Source organism: Phyllostomus hastatus, unplaced genomic scaffold (genome assembly GCF_019186645.2).
Source record: "Phyllostomus hastatus isolate PE091 unplaced genomic scaffold, TTU_PhHast_1.1 phas_scaffold_93, whole genome shotgun sequence".
Classification (NCBI taxonomy): Eukaryota; Metazoa; Chordata; class Mammalia; order Chiroptera; family Phyllostomidae; genus Phyllostomus; species Phyllostomus hastatus.
This window is the reverse complement of record NW_025334042.1, coordinates 19,036,992-19,063,058: the sequence shown is the minus strand read 5'-3', so window position 1 is coordinate 19,063,058 and position 26,067 is coordinate 19,036,992. Positions and strand designations below refer to the sequence as shown.

Sequence of the window (26,067 nt, the reverse complement as noted above, 5' to 3'; positions counted from 1 at the left end):
TTGGGTTGAGGTCTGGGGATGCTTATCAGGCAAAAGGTAGGCTGACATTTCTTTTGTCCTCAGTGCTGCCCCTTTGATCTGATTGGCATCCCCTTTCTCTCCACCAGTTTTCGCAGACCTGGGTAGAGACAGTCCATTTATGCCAAATTGTGTAGTGTTTTTTTGTTTTTGTTTTGTTTTGTTTTGGGCTTTTTTTTTTTTTTTTCTGTATAAGGAATAACTTGTCCGATAGGGTTAGGATGAGACCACCAAACTCATTTTCACTTGTATCTTAACAGGCATTGAATCCAGCTCTCCAGAGGTGAAAGGCTATTGGGGTAATGATTAAAAAAAAAATCTGTAGTATTCTACTGTTATATTAATAAACTGGTGGGAGTCTTGTTTCACTGCCCATGACATACCAGCAACATGCACATGGCAGAAATAAGCTGAGAGAGCAAAAGGTTGGGCCTGATGCCCCTGAAGGGTCCCTTGGTGGATCTAGCCAACCCCCTTCTAAACATGTTGAGTTTAACAGCCATAGCTGAGAGCAGGACTAGCCTTGAAAGTTAGCTAGCTGCCCTAATCCAGTCTAGGTGCCATTATAGATGGGTGTGGGTGTTTGCTAATCAGATTTTTTTTTTCTTTTTGTTTGGAAAACAAAACCCAGAAAAATTAATGAGCAATTGAGCAAAAGACAGGGAATAAATCTGGAGAAATGAACTTTCCTCACCTGACTGCCATTTCATTCCCTCTGACCTTCAAGTGTAGGTTAGGGTAGTGTGTGGTGGGGGAGGTGTTGTGGGGGCTGGGCACTGTTAATGTGATACAGGTGTATTTAAAGCAACTGCATGTGTGCCAAGAGTCCATGGTACCCAATAATAGGCATGATATTGGCACTGGTGCTAGTGAGCATCAGGTGAGATAAAAGTGGAACACAACAGCTGGAAATTTTAAGCAGAAAAGGAGAGAAGTGCAGAAGGACTTGGTTAGATTTGGGTCCTGTTTAAGCATATCACACTCCCTTCTCCCTTGCTTCCATCCCCTTACACACTAATAGGCTGGGCTTTGCAGGAAATGGCATGAAATCAGCTCTTCTGAGTATACAGAGGAACTTTTCCAGCATTATTTCTCCACCCCTCTACCCCTCTTGACTCCTTGGAGGCTTTCAAGTTAGTGATGAATCCCAGCAGCTAATGCTGGGTTTCCAGTTTGTTTCCTTCTGTTAGATTAATGTGCAGCTCAGTTGGGATTTGTAGGCTGTGCATTGAACTTCCTTGCTCTCTTCTGTCTTTCAGCAGGTTTGGATGCATCTGCTCAGACTACTTCTCATGAACTCACCATTCCAAATGATGTAAGTATGGCTAGTGGGGTTGCATTGGATTATGAGAATTGGTTTTAAAGAATAGACGTCTAGTCAGTTTTAATGTTTAGGGAAAGAAAATGGAGGATTTAGATGTCAAATTAAAAGTTTTTAAGTACCTCAACTCGTGAGTAAAAATCAGTGGAGACCAGTGGTAAAACTGTTGTTGAGTATTCATAGGCACAAAGAACCTTTTCATATCAAATAGAAATTCCCATTTGCATTTGATTCTTGTAGAATCAGAAGCCTTATGCTTAAAGCAGTGGTCTTTGGATGTTGTGTATGTGTGCCATTCAACATGGTACACACTACATGTGGCTATTTAATAATAAATTCAATTTTTTACTAGTCATACCACACTTGATATGTTCAGTGATCACTTCTTACTAGTATCTACAGTACTGGACAGTATGAATACAGGCCAATTTTTACTTTTTCTCAAGGCAAGAAGAATTCTTGTCATTACAGTAAAGCGATCATGGCAGGATGAATTTTAAGCATATATGTTGCCTGAAAAACGAAAGCTACTTTTATCTTTATTCCTAGGTTTGTTATGATGAGTTAGATTTGTTATCATTTTGGCCCTGTCTTTGGGTTTACTCAATTAAGAAAATGAACTGATGCTCCTAATGGTCAGTCAGCTCAGTTAGCTCTGACCTGTAGTGGTCAGACAGAAGAATAGCCAAGAGTTGAGAGCAATCTATAACAATCAGTGGTGTATGGGTGGAGTGTAGGATGCGGATGGTAGTTTCCATTGCCTTGTTCACTGACCCAAACTGTAGAAGGCTGGAGGTGTGGGATGGAATTCTTGGACCTAATCATGCTATTATTAAATTTGGCATGCATTCTTGTTTTTCTTCCTAAAGTTGATTGGCTGCATAATCGGGCGTCAAGGCGCCAAAATCAATGAGATCCGTCAGATGTCTGGGGCGCAGATCAAAATTGCGAACCCAGTGGAAGGATCTACTGATAGGCAGGTTACCATCACTGGATCTGCTGCCAGCATTAGCCTGGCTCAGTATCTAATCAATGTCAGGTAAGGGTTCCCTACCTTTTTTGCCTTACTGATGTCAACACACAAGTAATGTGTGTGTTGGGGAAAACTAAAATGCATTATTAAATGTGGGATTATTTGGGTAATGGGAGTGGGTGGGGGGTTAGATGGAGATTGGGGGGGGCAGTTTAAGTCTAGTCCTATTTTCTTCATTCTTAGAAGAAAAAGTAACCAGGTTGTAGTTGGTTGCATGGGCTTTGAGGAGGGAGAATAGAATGCTTGAATTTGATCTTTGATAGTTTTGGGATTACAGAGATTGGGGAGCTTGTCTTCAGTACTAGGTCAGGTGCTCTGACTAGAGCACTCATACTGAGAACCAAGTGTGGGTCTCTTGCTGTATATGTCTGTCATATAGACTAGTATTTCTTTTAGTGATTGGGTTTAGGCTCCAATGTACCCTTAATTGAAATAAGGATAATGAAGTAATGTGACAGTAAAGCAGTTTCTTGGAGGCAGCCATTACCATTTATTCTGAAAATGTCCACTGTTCTTAAATTGCAAATGTGTTTCATTGTTCAGAGCTTGTGGCAAGAGGGAGGCACAGGTTTTTAATATTTCAGAACTGTCCAGTGTGTTTTCCCTTTTCCCTTCAGCATTGCATCTAATGATGACTTCCTGAGGTTACTGTTGTTACTAAACACATGACTGTAGCAGGACTATTCACAGTCCAGTGGGCATCCTACAAGGCATTTAAAAAATATTTCTTGCTTTTTAAGCATAAATGCTTAAGCCACATTCTCGTTGCTTACTAACATTTTAAACCATTGTTAGCCCATTGTTAGCCCATTGTTAGCCCAAGGAACTTAGCTATCCTTTTTATGTGGCCTTTCTCTAGTTATTTACCATTGTAACTATTTGGTCTCTGTTGAGTTCCTGAATCCTAGTGTGAGGGAAAGGAATTTACAAGTAAGAGTTTTTGCTGTCATGCTTATACTGACCATGTATTTATTACATGGTCTTTACTCCTTTGTTAAGAATTTATCAGTTCCCTAGTAGTGATTCTGACTTTTTCCCTGGAGTCTTTTTATGCCTTTGGGTATTGACTACTCTTTGTGTAGAAAACATCTTTCTGTGTTTGACTCTGCTTTCTTCAGCTACCAAGCACATCAAATTCTTCATGTTTAGGGTAAAAAACTTTTCACAGAAGCTGTTTACAAAGGTTTGATCCTCTTGTTACTAGTTCATGGTGGATGTTAAGTGGCAGGAATAATGTTCTTAGAAACTGGAAATTATTTTCTTCTTGGATAGGTTTGCCTAGAATGTTGTCAGATAGTGTTTAAATGTAACCTGCTTGCCTGACTCCTTTCTACCTCCTGCCCCTTCATGTTAAGTCAGTGGCTACATTGTAAGGAAGCAGAACTCTCCACCTTTGTTTCCTAATTTAGTCACTCTTCATGATCCTCCTGTTGAATGAAACTGTCTAGGCTATGGATTTGGGTTAAAACTTCTTGAAGCCTCATTTAACACCAGCATTTACTTCTTGCTTTCTCATCTTGGCCCAGTTTGCATGCAAAATACAAACTGGTTTTATTACCGATACTAGGCAAGAAAGAATTCTGTGCTTTCAGTAATGGGTCATAAACATCTCTGCCCTGATTTTGGCAGTCCGAGTTCCTTTTTTTTATCTCCTCCTTTATGGATTGCTGTTGTCCTGGATTTATGTAAACAAAATGGAGTCTTAAGAGGAGCCTGCTTACCCTTGAAGAGAGTTCATCTTGCAGGGTGGGTTGTCCAGACAGACTTCAGCAGGTACCTGCAGGTTATTGCTGTTATCCGGAGCTTATTTTAGGAGTAGAAGCAATATTTTTACTTTCTGAACATAAGATTTTGACAGTGCTTGAGTTTCTACTGTAAGGATTGTATTACCAATATGGTCAGTCATAAAACAAAGAGCTTTTTTCCTCGTCAGAAATGAAGCTTCCCTAGTTCTTATCTACACTTCTGTCCTCAGGATTTTTCTTTGAAAATGTTACATGCTTTGAAGTTTGAGATTAGTCAGTGACCTACTTTGGTCTCTTTCCCCTGTCCATCCTAGTGTATTGATTAGATTGCTGTGGAGATGGAAGGAAACTTTTATATTACAGAAAAAAAAATTTTTCTTTTAATTCTGTGGGTTGATATCCCAAAGCTTTGCAAATGATTGGTAGGTGAAACATTTGTTCCTTGTTTGGAGAGAGACTGCTTTCATTTTCAGTTGAAACCTGGCCTTCTTGACTTCTGGGTTGGATCAGTGTGTCGTACATGGAAGTGTGTGCTGTTTCTTTTCTTGGTCTGTCAGCTTTTTCTTCACCGTAGCAGTTTTAAATAGCACTGTGGAATTAAATTTGGCAAGTATACGTTTTTAGAGGGTGGGATATAAACTAAAAAGAAACAGCTTGTCACAAGTTGGTATTAGGTCTTCCTAATTGACAACCAGAGGCACTTAACTGATAACTGAAGCAGTTTTTGTCCTGTACTTTTTTCCCTTTTGTGGTCTTCCCTTCCACCCACCCGTTTTTTTTTTGTTCCTTTTTTCCTCTGTTACAGTTTAGAAAACGCTAAACCCTCCTCCCAGGCAGCCTCCGTCACGATCCCTGATCACCTCAGCATCAACCTCTCTCAACCCTCCACCCCTTCTTCTTCTTCTTCCTCCTCCACCACCACCCCCTCGCTCGCCACAGCGGGGACCTCCGACGCACCCTCCAGCCTCCCCAACCCTCTTCCGACCGCCCCTTGTGTCTCCAGTCTGCTTGGCATGAAACCCATCCCTCTCCTGGCTCTAAATGTTGTGTCTGCTGCTAAGGGTTCCGGGGCTTCAGCTACCACCACCACCACCTCTGCCGTGCCATGTGTAACTAACAAACTGAAAGGCGAGAAACAGAGATTCTCCCCCTACTGATTGCATATTTTGAGGCATTCCCTCAAGTAATTCTTGGTTCGTTTTGTTTTCCTTTGTTAACATTGGTAAGAACCAAACAATTGTGAGCTTGTGACATTTCCTTTTTACTATTTGGGGGGATAGTAGGGTGGGGGTGGGGGCAATGGTACCGTTGTTTAGGTTTAGGCCATTTCAGCTCAGTGCCTGTTTCAGAGTCTGACTTGTTGAATACTTTATCTGGAGCCACAGTTCTTGCTTTTTCTCATTCTGTTACTTTTTTGTAGCTTTATTCTGCCTTGCAATATAACAATGTGTTAGGCTCTGTGTTAATGAATAAAAGCTTCTCCGTTAACCTTTATTTTTTAAAAAATTATTTAATGGTTAAGTTATCAGCTGGCCTTCTTGGCCAGATTTGTGTTTCTAGATGTAATAAAGTTGCCACAGTAAGAACCTTAGTTGACTGTGTGCTGTGAAGGGTAAAGGGGTGGGAACTTGTGACCTGTAGCTTCTTAACTAGGGAGTCTATAAAAACTGACTGGCTCTCTTTGTATCCCTGGTTAATTTTTAGTCCTTTGTCATTTCCCCACAAAGAGTGATGGGCCTGTCATGGGATTAAATCCTGAGGGTCTTCCATAATTGGCAAGAACCTTCTTCAGTGAACAATAGTTTCTCTGACTTTTCACATCCCTTACCTTGCCAACAGCAGCAAGTAACCGTGGTATCCATCTCCAGCTTGTTTCCTCTGGTGAGGGGTTACTCTGAGGATCTTTTATAGGTCATACATACAAAGAGGTTATTTCTTCACCCAGAATAGGGAAGCAATTTGGGGAAAGTCTCAAAAGTTTGCCAGCTTGTCCGCATTCCCCTGAACTGGCATTACTCCACTTTTATCACATTGGGTAAACCTTGAACAACCAACCTGTGTGTGACATCACCCAAAATTTGACAGAATTATGTCCCAGTCATCCTAAATTAACCCTAATTTACTAGACTAAGTCCCTTTATCCTTCCATTTCTTGTTTACCCTTCTGTCTCCCCACCAACCCTCTATTTACCATGAGTGGGAAATTATAATTTTAAGAGGGAACCATTAATATCAACTATAACTCATCGGTTACTCATTTATTCAATTTAACAAAAAAATGAGGCCCTGGGAAAATTCACATTTGCAAATCACATGGATGACTAGTCAGGACTTAAAACTCAAAGTACTAGTCAGTACTTAATATCCCTGAAGACTTACTTTTCTTATTCTAAGATCTCTCAGTTCCTTCTTCATAAGAGGGTAGAAATATTGTGGGTGTAATGGTAAAGGACATCTGGTAGTATTCCATTCAACCTGAATACATACTGCCAGTATAATGAAAGGGATGCTCTTCCCAAGCAAGACATTAGAGAAATACTGCAGAGGTTTTTTTCCTGATAACTTTTTCCTAAATTCCCTTTGGTTTATAGTGTTAAGAAAAACTAATTGCTCATGAGTATAGCATTATATATTATCATGGTATTGTGGCCCCTCGAACCCAGATTGGGCCTATGAGTTAGTTTTTACATGTCGCAAGTTCACATGGAGGACTAGAGGGCAAACTTCCGTTCATTATCCAGATAGGACTTTTCTTGTTTAGTTGCTAGCTGCTCCTTTATCATGTAGTCTAGTTCTCCCTTAGGTGAGATGTTTTTGTAGTTTGGACTTAATCTCAGTCTTGCTGATACCATTTTCCCCAGAGACTTCATAATTTTGTGTAGTTCTTGATTAGAAGGCCTCTTTACCTAATGAATTCTCCCTAAAGGAGGATGGCTGGGAAGGAATCCAGATGTTTAAGGGACTGACTACCATCACCAAGAGTCCACAACATAGTATTTGTGGTTGGGTTTTCTTATCTCCTTGTCCCCTTTATACTTGCCCTCTTCTTTCAATCCCTACTAAGGCTATGTGCATAAATTCTGGACAGTTCTTTCCAAGCTCTCTTTGGTGCTGAAGTGCTACCACCTTCCTGCATGAACTTAATATTTTTTTACGTCCTAGATCTAAACTGTTTCCAGTAGATCTTTTGTTGAACTTTCAGTTCCCCCTTATACTCTTATTCAGGGCCTGTTTACATTACCCTAGATTATCCCATTTTGTTGTTGGCAAGAATCTACCCTCTTTTAAGAACAAAATATTCCTCTTTATGTTGATGTGGAAATACCATTTCTGACACAAAATTAGTAGTTGAAAGACCCGTCTACTTATTGGCCCTTATTTTCCTACCCCCTACTGGCCAGCTCTTGTCTTTCAGTGTTGTGGAAGAGACACAGATGGGCAGTGTTCATGCTCCCCTGACTAGAGACCACAAATAGGTTAGGCCAGACATTTCAAAGTCTTTTTGAAATAAATTTTTGAAGTGAAAGTTCAGTTGTAATGTATTAGTTCTATTAAAAAGGTAAACTGTCTTGCTGGCTACCTATTATCAGTGAAGCCAAAGGCCTACATACCTTTTCTTCAAAGCCCAAAATTGGATTCTGGGGCATCAAATGATGTATTCGAATCAAAGACTTTGTAGCTAGGTATGTTTGGATGGAGACTTTGTCTTAATACCACAGATTTAAAAGCTTCTAGAATAGGAGTTAGGGAATTACTAAAACATTATTTTGGCTTTCACTTTTAAGTCCTGAAAACTAGGCCTCAAAACTGTAGGTTAAGTATACTTCTTGACTCGTACATACTATACTTGCGCCTCCCTCTATGACATCTCTTAGCATTTAAAGCATCTCTTAGTAGTTAGCTAGTAATAGAATGTTCTATAATAAAGACCCCCCCGGCAAATTATGAGTTTATTTAGAAAGTTACAGAGGTAGAAGGGAGCCAGCTGGGCTCTGCAGGCTTAGGAAACAAGTTACAGAAACAAAAGAAGGGCCCTTGGAGCTTAGGAGAGAGAAAAGCAAAGGTGTAATGCTGGGTGGGGGGGGGAGATAAGGGAAGGGAAAGGTCCATCCAGGTGAGCTCTCCAGAGGGGAATCATGCCCCCCCCCACACTTTTTTTTTTTTTTTTGAACCTGTCTTGGCAGCCTGGTAAGGCTATTTTTACAGAAATGTTTTCTAAACTATTCTGTCACTATCTTAGGAGGAGTGGAAATAAGCTCAGCAGTAAAGAAACATTGCTTCTGCTTTAGCAGATTGGCTCAGTTGATTGCAGCATCCTCCCGCAAACCAAAAGTTTGCAGGGTTCAGTTCCTGGGCAGGGCACATGTCTAGGTTGCAGATTCAGTCCCCAGTCCAGGCACATAATGGAAGGAAGGGATGGATGCTTCTCTCTTGCATCAGTGTTTCCCGTTCTCCCTTCTGCTCTAAAAGCAATGAAAAAATGTCTTTAGGTGATTAAAGAAAAACTTCTGTATTTTGTGACTCTGACAGGAGACTTTACTAGGTGTTACATTATCAGAATGTTTTTTATGGAGAGAGGAACATCGATTTGTTGTTGCATTTATTGGTTGATTCTTGTATGTGTCCTGACTGGGAGAATTGAACCCACAGCCTTGTCATGTCAGGATGATGCTCTAACCAACTGAGCTACCCCATCAGGGCCATAAGGTGTTAAACATCTGCCACAAAGGTTCAGAAGAGCACAGTTTGAGGGATGCCCACAGTTGATACCAAAGGTGTCCTCAGTTCACTTTGATTCTGAAATAGTTTGCCCTCATGAAGCTTGGATTGCAGGGTTATAGGCACATAGTTTTAGTTAACTCAAGGAATCTTGAAATGTTACCCCTGATACTGAAACACTGATTTTGTTTCATATAAACTCGCCTTCACATTTCAACCAGGTTGAAAGTTTTGGAGGTGAAGTGCAGCTGGGCACTCAAGAAAACTAACTTTGAGTTCTTGTTTTGTGTTACAGGCTTTCTTCGGAGACGGGTGGCATGGGGAGCAGCTAGAACAATGCAGATTCATCCATAACCCCTTTCTGCTGTTCACCACCACCCATGATCCATCTGTGTAGTTTCTGAACAGTCAGCGATTCCAGGTTTTAAATAGTTTGTAAATTTTCAGTTTCTACACACTTTATCATCCACTCGTGATTTTTTAATTAAAGCGTTTTAATTCCTTTCTATGTTCAGCTGTTAATGCTGAGATCCATATTTAGTTTTATAAGCTTCTCCCTGTTTGTTTTTTTTTTTTTGGCTCATGAAATTTTTTTCTGTTTGTCATGGAAATGTAAGAGTGGAATATTAATACATTTCAGTTTAGTTCTGTAATGTCAGGAATTTTTCAAAAAAAAAATTAAAAGATGGACTGGAACTTTTTCTTTGTGAATAGAAACTGGATGCCACAGTGATTCATGTGGGTTTTATTCCTGTTGTCTTGCTGTTTTATTTTGTACCTTTCATCCCTCAAAGGACAAGGACCCTGCTTGGGTTGTTAATATGAGCCTTTATTCCAGTTGTTTCTTCCATTTACCACTCCATCTTTTTTTTTTGTAGCCCTTAATTGGGTTTTTCCTTGAGGCCTGCATTGAAGTGATCCTAATAGTTAGAGCAGGCTGCCTGTGCCTTTGATTCAAAGATGGGAGATTACATTCTCTAGGATTTACCTGTAAAGAATAGGCAAGCGATTCCACTTGGGGGGGTAGGAGGGTGTGGGGAGGACACACACACATACATGCGCGCACACACACACGCGTGCACACAGAAGCAGTTGGAAGTGTGTTGGGCTGGGATTCAGGTTGCTAGGAATGTCCTCTTGCCCAAGCTAAAGTGTCCTCATTTTTAGTAACTGCTCATGTACAGTCCTCTCTCCATATTTATCCTTTAGAGTTAACTGCTCCCACTTATGCAGATAATTTAGCAGGTTGTAGCTTTAAGTGATGTTCATTTAGAGAGAGAAGCATTAAAGGAAGAAGTAATGTGTCCACAGTCCTCAGATAATATCTGGAGCTCAAGGCTACTACTTCACCATGTGTGCTACCCCATTCATTTACCAAGAAAACCCTCAACAGCTGGGCCTGCATGGAGTGGTTATATTTCAAGGTTTTTCACAGGGATTACAATATGACAGTCTCCACCCCAATCAGGCACCAAGATAAAAGCAGGGACTTAACACCCCAGTTCTTCAGCCTGAGCCATCACATGCTTTTACAACCTTCTAACCTCCCTCCTAGACCCTAAGTCAGGACTTGGGCAGAGAAATGGAGGGACAAAGAAATTAGTTACATTGCACCTGAGAAAACTCAAGAGGATAGGACCCAGCCTTAGTCTCCCTCCTCAAGTGCAAAATGTGTAAACAAAACAAAAAAGTGCAGTTCAGTGGCTCCCTTTCTTCCTCAGGGTTTGGGGGAAAGGGTATAGAGGATCATAGGAGGAAAGTGTGTTTTCTCTACTGCCTGTTTGCTGAGCATAATGGGGTGGAGCAGGGAGGGGCAAGTTTGCCCTTACCGACAACTCTAGGGCAGTCCTTGTCCTTTATTTCCACAGCTGCTAGTGTCCTTAGAGTTTATCAGGTGGATCAGTCAGGAGTTAGTCTCCCTTGAGCCTGACTTAAGGCTGGGATAGCCCTGTCTTTCTCTGTTGATTATGTGGCGCATATATATTATTTATATAAATATTTCTCTATGTACAGGAATAAGAGTGGCTTTCATGGAGGGAGGGAGGCTGGGGGCTGCAAGGCTTCACCACTGTTGGAGTTGTCCAGTTCAGTGCTGTCACAGTCTGAGTCCTCAGAATTGGGAGGGCCCTGTGAAGAGTAGACATGCAGTGAGGTGTCAGGCTCACATCTCTTGGCATTATAGATTCCTTCAGTTCCCTTCACTGAAGTCTTTGCTTTAATAGCCAGCAGCTCACTGATTTTATTACCTCCAGATTGTTGCTTAGGCCATTCTCCAAGGCTCGAGGCTCCTAGTTTCGGGATTCCTTCCTGGCTGTGATTAAAGCTACTATGTAAGCAAACCTACTAAGCTATCCGTCCTACCGGCCTCCTATTCCACCATGTGGAAAATTTGCTCTTTGGTATATTGGTGGAGACAGTTTAGATACTGAATGACCTGAATGAAAAACACCTATATTTTGGCTTCTGCACCTGTTCTCTCTAGTAGCTCTCAAATGACCATCTATCTCTTTCCTGTCCAACACCTGGCTTTTTGTTACTCACCTTGTTCCCTCTGAGTGGGTCCTGGTGCTGGATGGGCAAGGAGCTGGGTTCAGGGCCAGTAACTACCTCTGAAGCAGGTTGGTCCAGTGGGATTTCTGACCCTTGGGAACACATGTCATCAGACCGCTCATCTGGCCGCTCATCAGTGTTGGTACTGCCAACATCAGGTGTCCCGCTGGGGGATGGCTCACTAGCTGTACCTTCCTCCCCATCTGAAGGATTCTCCGAGCTGAAGGTAGATAGGGACTGGCGCATGTTCAGGCCCTGAGGCCACCTATGCCAGGGAGACAGCTACAGCTTGATGGCGCTCCTTGCAGCCCAGAAAGCAAATGAAGGCCATTATTTATTTTATTCCTTCATTCACCTCTGATTTGATGTCAGCTCTACCTCACTGTCTACCTCTCCTTCCTCTTCCTCTGATGATATGCCACGTTTCTGCAGGAGAGATGAGTGGACTGGTCAAAAAATGGGAAGAGGTATTTGGCCCAGGGAAGGGGAACACAATTACAAAGGGTTATGTAGGGAATGGCTTAAGATCAAGAGTTAATGGAATTGGACCCCAGGGGGAGATCAAGGAAAGGAGCTCAGGAACTGTCCCATACTTTACCTGACTTCGGGTGACAGCAGCCCTGTACAGCAGTGCAGCTGGGGTCAAGTGCTGGGACCCAGCCCGGCTTCCTCCCCGTCCCGAGGTCCCTTCCCTTCCAGTTCCCAGCAGCCCCACACCTTCACTAGGCCCTACTGGTGGAGGTGGCTCCCCTTTGGCTCCCCCAGGTGAATCTGGGCTGGTGGAGCCAGGTGCTGAGCCCTCACTTGGGGGGGTGTCACCCCGGGCTGCAGGTGGTGAGCCAGGATCCCCAGGTCCCCCTGTGGCCCCACGGCCCCGAGCTCCCAGTGCTGCTGACAGCAGATCTGGGGATGAAGAGGACATCTTTCGTAGCAGGAGATCGTGATGGAGCCCACGGAGAGCTGGAGGGCAGGCTTCCCAGGCTGAGGGTCCCCCTCCTAGCACTCCTGGGCTTCCTGGTCCCCCAGGTTCATGGGGGGGCATAGATGCACGAAGCCCGGGCAGGTCCCCACAGCTGCCCTTGGCGCTGGCCTTGCGATGACGGGTCTTGCCACGGCGATTCCGTCCTGGTGAGGGGGGACCCTTAGGACACCCAGGAAGACCCACCCCACTCAGGGCTGCATCTAGTTTTGGTAGCAAAGACTCAGTCTTGAGGATATCTGGCCTGGTGGGAGAGGAAAGGACAAGTTTGAGATTAACAAATTTATTGACTGAAAGTATTCCCAAACTTCGGGCCATACAAAGAGCCCAATTAAAAACATTTTTTAAATGACTTTTAGAGGAAAGGAGAGAGAGCAGTAAATGTGTTCCATTTATGCATTCATTGGTTGAGCCTTGTGTGTGCCCTGACCTGGGGATTGAACCTGCAACCATGGAATATTGGGTCAACACTAACCAACTGAACTTCCTGGCCAGGGCTCCTTCCATTTAAATACCAGTATTCCTGGCATTGTTGACTTCTACCCCTGCTTCTCCAGCACCCCCATTGTCATTTTTGAACCTCAGCACTTAACTCCAGTCCCACCTTTTGCTGTGGGGTGACAGCTTCTGTGGAGCATTCCTTTTCTTGATGAGCTTCTCCATTGTGTTCCCATGCAGGAGGCCTCGGGAAGGGTGTGACTTCAGCAGACCTGGGCACCTCCGCTCTAGAGCTTGCTCCCTCCTAAAGACAGATGCCACTTCAGTTGGGCATGTGAGAGCAGGAACCAGGAAGGGGGACCTAGGCTCAGGAGGATCTGGCTAGGCACAGCTCCATGAAGATGGGATTGGGGGCTGCATAAGGGCCCCAGGGTTTACCTGAGGAGCTCCCGCTCCTTGAGCTCCAGCTGCAACATAAGGGCATTAAGTTCCATGTATAGGTTGTTGGCTCGCTCCAGCTTCCGTTCATAGTGTTCCCTGATGTCCAAGGCGTGTCTAAAATGGTCAGAGAAGTCTTCAAGTTGAGCTGGCTTCACCTGGTATAATGATTTGTCCCAGTCTCTGGGAACTGGCCCAAAGTCCCCTCTTTAGGGTATGACCACCTTTCTAAACACAGGCACACACCTGAGCTCCTCCCTCCTCCGCATCACTAGCTCCTCTTCTAGGCGGTGCAGACAGGTTCCTTCGGACTTAATTTTTTCAAAGTGCAGCTTTACCTCTTCACGCCACTCTGCCTGGGGTGTGGAGACACAGTGAGGGGTGAGAAACGTGCCTTCACTGGGCATACCCTAGAAGGCCCCTGCAGGTGCCTGCACTGTTGCGAACTGTTGGAACTAGTTGACCAACAATGGTCTCAGCCTTCCAAAAGCTTGTCTATTCCATCCCAACCAACATTTCTTTCCTCAAAGAGCATCTCCTCAAAGAGGGGGAGCTGAGATGTTTTATCTTTCTACCCACAGCACACCTGGGACTTAAAATAAGTTTCCTGGGGTGTGGAAAGGACATCCGCTGAGGCGATGTCCAGATGTAGCAGGATCTGTCGGAATGATGGACGATTTCGTGGTTTGCTGTTCCTGGAGAAAATGGAGATGGAGACAAGGAATTTAAGGGAGGACCAGAAAGGAACAGCAAAGGAACTAGGGAATCCTTTCTCAGTGTCCTGGAGAATCCAATCCTACAATTACTCTGTGACAAAAGAATTCCCTGATAAACTATTTCTAGGAAACGTTATACTTGTTAGAGTATCAAAGTCCTGCAGTAAGCAAACCTATTCAATCCTATTTTTTAACTTGTTTGCAAAAAAAAACAAAAAACAACAAAAAAAAACAAAACCAAACCTTTTTCTGAGTGGTGCCATTAAAAGAAACACATTTTATGAAATGTTTAACCAAAGATTAGAAATGTTCAACTTTCCATTGGGGTTCCAAACAAGGGTCCAGGGCCCTTCCCTCCTGCATTCTAAGGCTCATAGTCCTTGCCCAAAGTCACAGAATGCCTGTGTGTCTTAGAATCTAATACAGCCTTGCCGAGTACTGGTCAATTCACTTCCTTTCATTTCTACATTGTCTCCTGTATTCACACACTGAATCCTGGGGCCCTTGGGAGTCCTATCTGAGAGCTCTGTGCCTCTTTCCCTGTTCAGGATTCTGGGCCTGGATGCCTGGGTTCTAGGTGATAGCTAACCACCAGCAGTGCCCCTTTGCTTCCCAGCTTTGCCCCAGCACTCCTACCAGCACTGGCGAAGCAGGATTTTGAAGCCATCTGGGCAGCTGGAGGGCACAGGCAGATGGAGACTATTGCTTCCCACACCCCAGATGATGGCTGAAGAATCCACATCTTTGTAGGGGATTTCACCAGTCAGTAGTTCCCATAGCACCACACCAAAGGACCTGGGAATAAGAGGGGACATCACTTGGGAGATGCTCCCTCCAGGGGACCGGCTCACTGCAGATGCAGCTCACTTGCACTCAGGCGCTGAAAGCCCCCCTCACTCCCACCCGCTCTGCTGGCCACTGCTATTCTCAGTCTTCAGCCCAGCCCTCACCAGATGTCGACCTTCTCAGACACAGGTTCATTACGAATCACTTCAGGGGCCATCCAGGCTACTGTCCCTGCAAAGGACATCTTGGTGCTCTTGTCACTCAGCTCCTTGGAAGTGCCAAAATCGGAGATCTTCACCACATCGTCGTATGTGATTAGCATGCTGGTAAAGAGTAGAGTCAGCTGGGGTCCAGGCCCCTCTCCACACCTCATCTAGCTGCAGCAACTCTACCCTTCCATTAAGTCATTTGGGACACCTAGAGGCGGGGGGCTCACCACAGCCCTCCCAAGATAGGACTGTCATTGGGAGGGGTTTCTGAGATGGCCACATGGACTTAAAACAGGGCCTGGAAGCAGGGAGATGGCCACGCTGACTTGGGTGGGGTCACCTGCAGGAGACCATGCACATCAGTATCTCCCTGCTTGCTCACTCACTTGGGGGACTTGAGGTCTCTATGGATAATCTTGTGCAGGTGCAGGTAGTTCATGCCACCGGCGATGCCCATGGACCAGTCAACCAGCAAGGAGGGGGTGACAGGGCGGCCAGCCCGCAGTACCTCATACAGCTGGCCCTGGGCGCAGAACTCCATGAGGATGCAGTAGCAAGGAGCCTGGGTGCACACACCCCTGGGGGCCAAACAGTGGTATGAAGCCAGTCCGTACTCCTATCTGGAACCCATTCCCACCCATGCCAACTGGGTATCTCCTTTAAAAAGGGAGGGTATAGCTCTGGCTGAGTAGCTCAGTTGGTTAGAGCATTGTCCTGATATGATAGGCCAAGGTTGTGGGTCTGATACCCAGTCAGGGCACATAAAAGAATCAACCAATGAATGCATAAATAGGTGGAACAACAAATCAATATTTCTCTCCTTTCTTCTCTCTAAAATCAATAAATAGCTCTGGCTGGTGTGGCTCAGTGGATTGAGTGCCAGCCTGCAAACCAAAGGGTCACCAGTTCGATTCCCAGTCAGGGCACATGCCTGGGTTGCAGGCCAGATTCCTGTAGGGGTGACACGAGAGGCAACCACACACTGTTTCTCTCCCTCTTTCTCCTTCCCTTCCCCTCTCTAAGAATAAATAAAAATCTTAAAAAAGTAAATAGAATGAAAAGGAAAGAATAAACACTAGAACTAAATACAAATTAAACGTAAACAAAAATATAAGTTAAACCTTAAATAAAAGGGTGGGGTAGATCCCTGCTGTCCAAGTAAGTCCCTTCCCTCAGCATAATATTCCCAACCCCTGCCGTGAGCCTTACTTGAAAGTGATGATGTTGGGGTGTTTCAGCTTTCGCAGGTGCTTGATGTCAGTCTCCTTCAGGTCCCGTACCTTCTTCACTGCCACCTCCTCCCCATGGAAGCGCCCCAGGAAGACAGCACCCTGGGCCCCTGAGCCCACCCACTGCAGGTCCAGGATTTCCTCAAAGGGAACCTCCCAAAGGTCTGTGGACAGGAAGTGCCACAAAGCTCAGAGAACCACACTCAGGGCCTTATGATGGTCAGGCACTGGGGAGAGGACTGGGTTGGGTGACATGAATGACTCAAGGACAGAACAGTAGCCAAAAAAGGTCAAGAAGACTTGGAGGCCAAGAAGTTTGGAGGGGACAGGGAAGGCAATGAATGAATGAATGGGCAGCCTAAAAAGAAAGTGGGAAGTCAGTAGCCGATGGATGGATAAGGAGCTTTGGCCAGGTTCTGGGGACACAGGGTCATCAGCTGACTTAGGTGGGGTTGTCCAACAGATATCCTGCGCAGGGAAACAGAGCAAGTCCCCAGAGGATACGGTTGACACAGCCTACCTTCCTGCTGCTGCTTGTGCTCTGTGGAGTAGGCTTTGCCGATCATGGTCCAGACAGGCCGAAGACAGCCAAAGAGGCCTTCCAGGAAGCCGCTGCCGCTCTGGCACTGCAGCCGCACCTCATCTGCTCGAACTCTGGGTGCCCGACTCTCAGGGGACCCAGTGGCTCCCCCTAGGCCCCCTGCATCCTGCTCATGTAGCTGCAGGACACTGTTGGCAAAAGGCTCAGGGGGTGGCTCTCCACCTGGGGAGGGGCTGGGCCCACCTCCGCCCTGCCCACCCAGTGGCACTACGTCTCGAAGTACACACTGGGTGGGCGTCAGGTCTTTCTCAGGAGTGCAGTCAGAAGTGTCTGGGTCCAGCTTGCGCATGGATGCCTCGCTTAGGGTGGACACAAAACCCCCGAAAGAAGGGGAGGGTGTGCGGGTCTCATGGAGGCAGGCCATGACCTCTGGGCCCCAGTGTGGTGGTGAGCCGTGGGCCCTGTGGGAACAAAGGAGGGAGAAATGGTCAAAGCCACAGGTTTGCCAGCTCAGAATGCTCACCCTAGAGGCAGAGGCACAGGCTGCAGTGCTGGGCTCCCTCCTGGAAATAACACTGGAGCCTCACCCTCAGGTACCCATCCCCCTCCAAGTTCCACCCGGGACCCATCTTAGGAAAGCTGATACACAGACTTCCACTCAAGCGCCTGTTAGTAACACAAGTCTGAGAATGATACTCAGGTATACAGGTAACATACCTGAGTATCATTCTCAGGTAGACACAAGTAACAACCTTGATCAGGAACATACTGGTGAAACATATTTCAAAGTCAAGTATTATGGTAACAGACTAGTCCTTCTCCCTGGAAGACTCCTGTAATTTGCCTCAGGAACACACATTTCTTTCACTCGTGGCTCACATGCACACACATGTCATATAGGGGTCTCAGGTGCACACCTTTGAGTCTCAACCTCTAGCACACAAAAATAACAAACCTAGGGTTCCTTTGCACTTAAGCACACACAGGTGACACAGTGCCACTCAAGCACTTTCATATGACATTCCTGGGCCTTCTGCATATAGGTGATGTACTTGGGCCTCACAGTCATGTACTTACACACAATACAGCTGAGGTGGTAGCAAGAACACTAAACTCAGGTGACAGTCATCGTGAGGCACACTCATGGCTCACATCTGGTCTCCCGTGAGGGTGTGCAGACTGTACACACCTAGGCCTCTGAGGTAAGTGAAGGCTGTAACTAATCAGCTCCACTATCCCCTCAGCACAATTGGGGAACAAGGCAAAACCATCCAATGGGGATGCGGAAGTTGTGTCAGGACAAGCTGTGGCTACCGCTTCATCACGCTCAGCCCCGCCACGATCAGTGCGACTTCTCCCCCTGGGAGACCCTAGAGAAGACCCTACCTCCCCTTTCTCCATTGCCCCATCCCCAGCTCCCCGAACCAAGACCCAGCTTTCCAGACAATGAACATTTGTTCCAATTCATCACTAGATATTATTTTAAAAGTGACCATTAAAAAGTCTGAATCCTTGCCTTGTTTCTGCCACTTACTGACAGTGTGACCTCAGGCAAGCTGTATTTGAGCCTCAGTTTCTCCAGCTGTACAAAGGGTAAACTAGCTATCATTCGGGCACAGCCAGTTCTTCACCTCTATACCAAACTTGTCCACAGTTTAACACAGGGGGTCATTCTAGTCTCCTATCTCCTTCCACAACTAGGCAGTTACCAAATACTGAGATGTGAGGATTCCGGAGGACAGCAATCCTCTAATTGTTCCTCATTATTCCTTAACTCCCTGCCTCAGAACCTCTGAATCATATCAATAGGCGGGTGGCAGGAATCTAAATGTAGAAAGGCCTCACTGGGTAATGACGCAGATTGACATGGATGTTTGGCAACTCTGATGGTCTCAGCTCTTTAACAAATTCCGGGCCTCTCAAAGACTTTTCCATTGGGCGTGTGGGGAGCCTGGAATCTGCACAGATAACAACCACCTCAGGTAATTCTATTACGCCTGGCACATCTGAAAAGCTTCCAGCCAATGTCATTCTATTCTCTCTCTTTTTTCTTTAGAGAGAGTGGAAGGGAGGGAGAAAGAGAGGGAGAGAAACATCAATGTGTCATTGTTGCCCCTTGTGTGCCCCCCACTGGGGATCTGACCCACAACCCAGGCATGTGCCCTGACTGGGAATCGAACTGGTGACCCTTTGGTTTGCAGTCCAGCACTCAGTCCACTGAGCCACACCAGCCAGGGATATTCTCTATTCCCTAGTGCTATGTTACTGTCTTAATTCAGCCTTCACTCAGCCTCAGCTCAGCTATGTCACCTGACCCAGGACAACTGCCCCTTAAATGGTTTCCAAATTCAAGTCTCTCCATCCCATTCTCCACCAGACCTTAGAACAATCTTTCTAAACTACAAGATGGCCAGCACCCCCTCTTCTGCTTCAAACCTTTTAGTAGCCCCCCTCCATTGCCTTTGGTCTAGCTGCCTCACCTCCATGCTCTGGCCCCTTCCCAGCCTCATCTCCCACTGCTATTGGCACCCAGGCCACACAGAACTGAGTCCGACACTAAGCTACATCAGGATTTTGTGCCAGAACACCTAATGAGAATGGCTAACTCTCGTGGAAGGCTTGCTAGTATGTTAACCTCTGTTATAGGCACATGAATCATTTAATCTTGAAAACTCTAAGGTAGTGTGTGCTTTGCCCATCTGACAGAGGTATTACTAACCTGCCCAAGAAGCTTTAGGTAGGAAGAGGCTCAAGGTCCGTCCCTAGGTGTACTCTCCGCCTGATCGCTTACCCTACAATCCAGGGTCTCCCTCCCCTTTCCCACTGCTCCAGCACAGTCCTCTATGCTTCCTATCACGGCTCCCATTGCCCTGGATGCGCAGTGTGGTAGGGCATCTGGCTGGCCCCTCTGAGAGCTGTGATTTCTCATGGGATCCCAGGACCTCAAACAGCACTGGCGCGTGCTCAGTAAGATGGGGGACACTGCTCTACTCACCCCGGAAAACCGTCTGAAGGACTGGACCTACACTAACTACGCATTAGCTCCTTCACTCCTCTGAACCACCCAGAGAAGGAGGTATTATCATTGGTCCCTTTATCTTCTTGATTAATTCGAGACTCAAAGCTGAAGTCACAGGTACAGCCTCCGAATCCCTGACATATCCCACAAGGTATCAGCTGCTTCAAGAGGTTAGATGTACAGTATAATGCGAAAAACAAAACACAGGTGAAGCAACGTGCCACTACTCTGCAGAATTTCCTCTGGAAGGTCCGGGTGCTGTCGCCAGCGCCCTCCAAAACGAGCTTCCCTTCTGGACCCCTGAGAACACAGGCCAGGCACCTCAGGCAGGCAGCACGGTGGGACGGCAAGATCGGCGCTCGAAGAGGAGCCAGTGCGGCTGGACCCGCTGGAAGCCCGGGGCGGGGGGAGGGGGGCAGCGCATTCGAGGCAGAGAGGAAGGCGTTACCAGCCCAGCGTCCCCTCCACTTTCCGGACCTCCTTCCCAGCCATCACGTGGCACGGGGTGGGGACCCGACCGAGGGAGGAGGGGGTCCAGATGGGAAAAGGAGGGGACACAGCAGGTTGGGGGTAAGCGCTGGGCGCTGCGGCGTAACCATGACGATTGGGCCCGAGGCGGCGCGTGAAGTCACCAGACAAGATTAGCCCAGGGTCACGTGATAGAGACGCTGGGGGTGGGGCTGTGCTTGGGCCCCGCCCATGACCCGGGCTGGCCCACGTGCTAGTTGCCTGGTTGGCTGGTGTGGTCGCCGGCCGTATTTGTGCTCCCCTTCTGCCCATACCTCCTTCGACCCCTCATGCAGATCTTTGGCCGGGCGCAAGTGGAGAGACAGGGATTGATGCTGGCATTGGGAGTGCAGTGTCACAGCAAAATCAGGAAATTGGGAGAAAGGGAGAATAAACAGAAAGGTTGACAGAAACAGCCAGAGAGGGAGGGGCAAGCTGAGAGGTACAGAGATCGAAACAGCGTGAAGCCAGGGAGAGTCAAAACTGAGAAGGATGGACTGAAAACCTGATTTTGAAAAGCAGAGTGAGCACGCAGAAAAGGAGATGAAACGGGACCGAAGAACACGATAATCTGTGCCCTCTCCAATTCTTTTGCTGTTTAGAAGCTGACCCCTGAGTAGGCACTACACCTGGTTTTTAAAAGGAACTTTTCAGCCTTCATTTGGTGTTTGGCAACTGAGAGGTTCAGGCAAAGAGAGGGTGACATGCAGCCTAGTCTCTCTCCAGTTCACCAGGCCTCCCCAGAGGGGCCCTCTGTATCCAGGGCCAGCAGCTGGGGAGAGAGGGAGAGAAGCCATTTCACTTGTTTGTTTCTTAGGAGCAGATGAAGAAAAAGATAGGTCCAAAAAAAGGAGGGAATCTATCCAGGCTCGATCCATCCTCATCCTGTTCAGTCTGACAATTCTCTTCCAGACTGACCTGAAGGGGTGGGGTGGGGGGGAAACTGAGGCCCCAGGGAGCTGTAGTAAGTAGAGATTTCGCTCTCCCAACCCCCTCCCCCTGCTTCCTTTCCTTTGAACTGCCAGCTGTGCCCCACAGCCCCCCAGCTGGGCCTTGGCGCCAGGGCTTTGGGGGATATCAGGGCTAGGAGCCCCTCTCCAGACGTTTGGTCACCCTGGTGGAGGGAAGCTGTCTCCCCAGCCATCAATTATGCAGAGCATGGGGGGAGGGGAGGGATATGACAAGAGGGGGTAGATATATTAGTCAGTCATTATGTCCACCATATTTATTAAGTGTTTACTCTGCAGAACTCTGCTCCAGATAATGTAAAGGGACAGACTGGTCCCTATGCTATACATCTTCCAGGATGAGAAGCTCTTTGGACACCTGGGGAGGCCCTAATTCAGTTTCAGTTACCCAATTCTCTGCTCCTGCGCTGGTTCCAAGAGTGCCCCTTCAGGAGGCAGAGAAGCAAGAGGGGTCAGGGAATATCTTCCCTTCCCTTTAATTTATCCTCCCAGGTTCTCCAGCCTGAGATGCTGGAAGCCTGTGGCAAGGGAACCCTTTGAATTGTTTCTCCATTCTCCTGTTGTAACAGCTGACTCTCCACGTGAAGCTGCTTGTCTGGCTGTCTTGGGTGCTTGGTTGAGAGGCCAAGCTATCTGTCTAAATCTTGGGCTTTCAGACTGAGCACTAGCCACTTGTTCTGGACTTCACTTGGCATGCAGGAAAAGGAGGAAGATCCCCTATTCTCTCAAGTGGGGGTGGGAAGGAAGGGAGGCATTCATGGGGAAAGGAGATCCAGGCTTTGGAATGCTAGTTTCACATCAGGGGGCCTGGAGATTCTTAGAGGATGTAAGACTGACTCCCTCAGGCCATGCCTTCTGGTCATGTGGCTGCTTAACTTTGCTTTGCATCTTAGAATCCATGGTCCCAGCCCCAGGATTCTTCTTAGATGAAAACTACAGCTATACTCAGTGTTCTCGAGGGGAAAATGCCTTTTCCTGAAAACCTGGGGAAAACTGGACATCACCCCTAAATCCAGGTCCCCAGCCTTATACAGGTCAAGCCTTGAGACCCCTAGCAGCCACATCTTCTCCCAGCAGGGTGGGCAGGGAGGGGACTGGGGGAATGGCGGGGGTGGGGGGGGAGTATTGTTTAGGGAAAAAAGAGCCAACTTTGGATTGGGAGAGATCAGAACTAGAACCTTAGTTTTGCCACAAATTAGTTTAAGGAATGTAACCTCTCCAAGGCTCCCAAGGCCACCTCGTGGGCGGTGAAGGTTAGGTAAGATGATGCAGGAGATGCCCTGAGCATGGTCCCTGGCTCCTGGCTTAGTCTTCCTGGTTGGTGGGACACCAGGTCCTTCTGTCCGAGCAGAAAAGGGAGACTTGGTCTCTGACCTCCTACTTCCCCAAGACAAATCTCAGTTTCAGGTTCCAGGTGAACCAGGTCACAATGGCAGTGGTGTGCCAGAGGCCCATCGTTCACTCCCCTACCAGGTCCGTTGTCCTTCCTCTGCAAATCCTGCCATCACACCTCCTCTGGTCTGAAGGGAAAGGTGTAATTCTCTCTGCATCTCATTTTTATCCCCTGTCCACATGGTCCAGGATCTCCCTTCAGCCATACCCTTTAAGGTCTGAGGGGAAGAAGAGGGTAGGAGAAAGATATGATGGGCCACAGAGTTCACAAAGGGTCCCTCTCCTGTCCAGGAGAGCCTGGAAGGCGTTCATTGTATTATAATAAATAGTTCCTGAGCTGAATGCGCACTTTAAGAGGACTTGAAGGATAGATACCAAAGTATACCATTTTCTAGGTAGGTGGAATTGTGGGTGTTTTCTCTTCTTGTGGCATATCTACATTTTCTAATATCTCAGTAATGACTTTGAATTGTTTTAAAAAAAGAAACTTAAAAATCTATTTTAAATTGAAAAAGGGAGACAAAAATGATAGAGTGTCCATCCATTTCTGTCACCTAACTTGGGACAGTGTGCTGTAGAGGGAGGGCGGATGACCTGAGAATCAAGAGGTTTGGTTGACATCCTATCTCTGCTCCTGACCATCGGGGCAGCCTGCAGTAGGAGACTTCTTAGCAGGCCTCCGTCCCTTCATCTGCACGTGGGAGAGAGGTGCTTACGTCGCACTGTGGTGATGCGGTGTACAACGCGGGTGAGAACAGCAGGCTCCAGATCAGACAGACCCTAAGCTCCAGCCACATGGTGACTTCTTCACACTGAACAGATTACTTAAGTTTCAGCTTCCCCATCCCTCAAATAGAGATGATAACACTACCTATCTCTTAGCCTGTTAGAAGCATTAATTGAGATAACCCAAATAAAGTTCCTGGCCCCTGCAAGTCTCCTATAAGCATTGGCCATGTGGAAGCACTAGTAGGAGTTTTACACATGGGGTTTCCATCCCTTCTTTCCCTTTCCCTCCTCCTCAAAGCGAGAAGCAGTAGGGAGGGTACAGGTGGAAAGGGAGGTGGACAAACAGGAGGGGAGAAAAAGGAGAGCAAGGAAAGAAGAAAGTAAAGAACAAGGGCTCTTTATCCTGAATGATCTTTGGTCTCTCCTGCAATAGTGCCCCTGCCTCCTTGCCACCTTCCCCCAACACACAAGAGCCTAGTCCTTCTGGGGGCAAATGAAGCAGACAGACCAGTCTTTGTGGCCAGCCCCTAGTAAAGACCATATCCCCAGCTGGCATCATCTTTACGCTTTGCTCCTTTGCCCCCAGCGGGGCCTTCTGAAGGAGTTGATCCCTAGTCCCTTCTTTCTCCCTGCCCAGGCAGGGGAGACACAGGACTGTGCACGGGGAGCCATTTTGCCATTAGGTGAGTTCTGGGTGGAGGGTACTAGAATTGAGGGTTTTCTTCCTGGCAGAGCCAGACCACCTCATCACCTCCATCACTTCCAGGGGAAGGACTGGGAATACAGCAGTTGGTTTTTAGAGGGGTTCTGCCATCCTCAGCTGTAAGGACACAGAGAAGTCCTAAACCAGTTCCTTAAACTTCTTGCTTCCTCTGTGCATAAATGGGTTTAATTAGGGGATGGGTATTTAGTTGTACGTTCTCATGTGTGCTGGAGGTGGGTCTTCCCAGCATCACCTCAGTCTCCCACGTGAGTGAGTGGGTGGGTGAGTGGCAGGCTTGAGAGGGAAGCTGCTTTTTGCCATTTTTAAGAGACAGAAAAGAGTAGGCCCTAAAAGCTGAGAGGAGTTTCAGCATCTGCATAGGAGGCCCCAAAGCACATTGAGTCCTTTCCTTCCTGAATCCTTTCTGCTTGCCTTCCCTTGGTATGAATGACCTTCTGACTGAAAATCAGAGTTCCCAGAGCCATGGGGTTCGTCCTGCAAGTTGGAAGGGAAACACGAGTTGTTTAGCGGGGGGCACTGACTGGCTTGAGAGCTCTGGGTCAGGGAGAAGCCTCATGGGCACTCCCCTCCTGGTTGAGGACCACTCACCCACTCTCCTCTCAAGAGGAAGCAGGTAATGGAGCTAAAAGGCAGGACTCCTCCCTAAATTTTAAGGGACACTCCACTATTTATTTCCACTATCTATAAAGCCTCTGGCCCCTTCTCTTCCCTACCCTCTGCTAAGGCCATGGTTATCAGGAGTCTGTACTCTGTGGAAAGGATTCTTGTGTATTTTTAAGCCAAGGAGTTTGAGGAGTGTGTGGGGGAAAGGGAGGAGGTTCATGAAAGGCCTGGGCTGGGGAAGTGGGTTAGGGGAGCCAGAGGAGATGGGGCCAGAGGGAGAAAAAGCCACATACGAATGGGGGATGGAGAAATTTCAACAGCTGGATGGAAAAGGTGAATACCACAGCTGGAGGAGATGAGGGGCTTCACAGCAGGAAGAGGAGGGGAATCAGTGCCCAGACATTCAGGAACAGGTGCTTTCTGCCTATAATCCTCAGGACACAGCCTGCTAAGTGTGTACGGAGGGAGAATCCGAGGGGGTCGGTGGGCACACCAGGCCTTGTCCGTCCTTCCTTTCCTTCCCTCTCAGGGGCCAAAACTCATCCTCCTTCTTCCCTCCTTCCCTTCCTGAGGATGAGTGGGAGGAGAGGAGGATGATCTCTAGCCCTCTGTGCTTAAGTCTGTTCCCCAATCATTCCCCACCCCACCCCCATCCCACACAGTCCTTTTCAGCTCTTGAGGCTCTCCATCTCCAAGCTGGGCCGCGGCGTCCCTCCGCTCCGTTCCTCTCCTTTCCATCCCCACAGGCGTCGGGTCCAGATACACAGTTCCTCCATCCCCACAGCCTCAGCATCCCCGCTGCACCCTCCCCCACCCCGCCACATCTGCATCCCTACCCTCCCTCGGCACCTAGATCCCAGGACCCGGACCCACCCTTGCCCCCCACCCCCCACAACTCGGCCCGGCTCTCTCACCTCGGGGGCTCCGCGGCCGCAGCACAAAAGGCGGCGCTGCTGCAGCTCAGCTCCGGATGCTGCTCCCGCCTCCTCCTCCTTCTCTCCTCCCCCCCCCCCTCGCTGCCCTCGACCGGACCCGGGGTGCCGTCACAGGCGATGCTCGTGCGGTGTCCGGTTGTCCACCCCAGGTTTCTCCCCCCACCCCCCGACCCCTAGCCCCGTCCCTACTCCGCTTGAACTCCCGCTCCTACCTAGGCCCCCGCCCCTGGCCCCCCGGGACGGACACGCCCTGAGCGGGGGATGCTGCGCTAGAGCCGCCGGCCTCTTAAAGGAGCCCGCTGCTGCCATCCGGCGCACTCCAGGCTCGTCCCTGGCCTGTCTGGGTTCCTCACCTTTCTGCTGGCGGTCCCACCATGGGCCTTTTGCGATTCCGTAGAAGCCCCCTAACACCCGTCTTACAAACTCACTCCTTATACCCTGAGGCAGTAGCCCCTGAGATGGGAAACC

General features: G+C 47.6%; 2 protein-coding genes across 21 annotated transcripts in view; one reads left to right on the top strand and one right to left on the bottom strand.

Moving 5' to 3' along the window:
- Window positions 1-9,584, top strand: part of PCBP2 (poly(rC) binding protein 2) — a 21,742-nt gene extending 12,158 nt beyond the window's left edge. For 6 of the 17 annotated variants that reach the window (XM_045829981.1, XM_045829996.1, XM_045829989.1 and 3 more), the window contains 4 exons: window positions 279-317; window positions 1,278-1,333; window positions 2,209-2,378; window positions 9,132-9,584. In XM_045829981.1, the coding sequence (XP_045685937.1) occupies window positions 279-317; window positions 1,278-1,333; window positions 2,209-2,378; window positions 9,132-9,168 (302 nt within the window). In that variant the 3' untranslated portion in view covers window positions 9,169-9,584. The remainder of the gene's footprint in view (window positions 1-278; window positions 318-1,277; window positions 1,334-2,208; window positions 2,379-9,131) is intronic. The other 11 variants (XM_045829995.1, XM_045829987.1, XM_045829997.1 and 8 more) reach the window with 3 other exon arrangements.
- MAP3K12 (mitogen-activated protein kinase kinase kinase 12) lies at window positions 9,345-26,067 on the bottom strand. Of its 4 annotated transcripts, XM_045829979.1 has the most exons (15): window positions 25,953-26,067; window positions 16,702-17,183; window positions 16,162-16,345; window positions 15,339-15,530; window positions 14,908-15,066; window positions 14,594-14,752; window positions 13,828-13,936; window positions 13,488-13,597; window positions 13,242-13,358; window positions 12,970-13,107; window positions 11,985-12,609; window positions 11,742-11,812; window positions 11,578-11,651; window positions 11,378-11,478; window positions 9,345-10,963 (listed from the first exon to the last, which is right to left on the bottom strand). In XM_045829979.1, exons 1-15 carry the CDS (start codon window positions 25,973-25,975, stop codon window positions 10,865-10,867), a joined length of 2,643 nt encoding a protein of 880 aa, XP_045685935.1. In that variant the 5' UTR covers window positions 25,976-26,067; the 3' UTR covers window positions 9,345-10,864. The 4 variants fall into 4 exon arrangements, with proteins under 4 accessions (XP_045685935.1, XP_045685933.1, XP_045685934.1 ...); XM_045829977.1 differs by having other exon boundaries at window positions 11,378-11,651; XM_045829978.1 differs by lacking the exon at window positions 25,953-26,067 and adding an exon at window positions 25,579-25,705 and having other exon boundaries at window positions 11,378-11,651.

What these genes read in the sequence shown, in the direction of transcription:
- MAP3K12 (XM_045829977.1), bottom strand. Translation starts at nt 25,975, where the DNA reads ATGGTGGGACCGCCAGCAGAAAG. An exon ending in AAGGAGCGGGAGCTCCTCAG is followed by an intron (nt 13,108 to 13,241) that starts GTAAACCCTGGG and finishes ATCTGTCTTTAG; the next exon opens with GAGGGAGCAAGCTCTAGAGC. An exon ending in GAGCTGACATCAAATCAGAG is followed by an intron (nt 11,652 to 11,741) that starts GTGAATGAAGGA and finishes TCCCTGGCATAG; the next exon opens with GTGGCCTCAGGGCCTGAACA.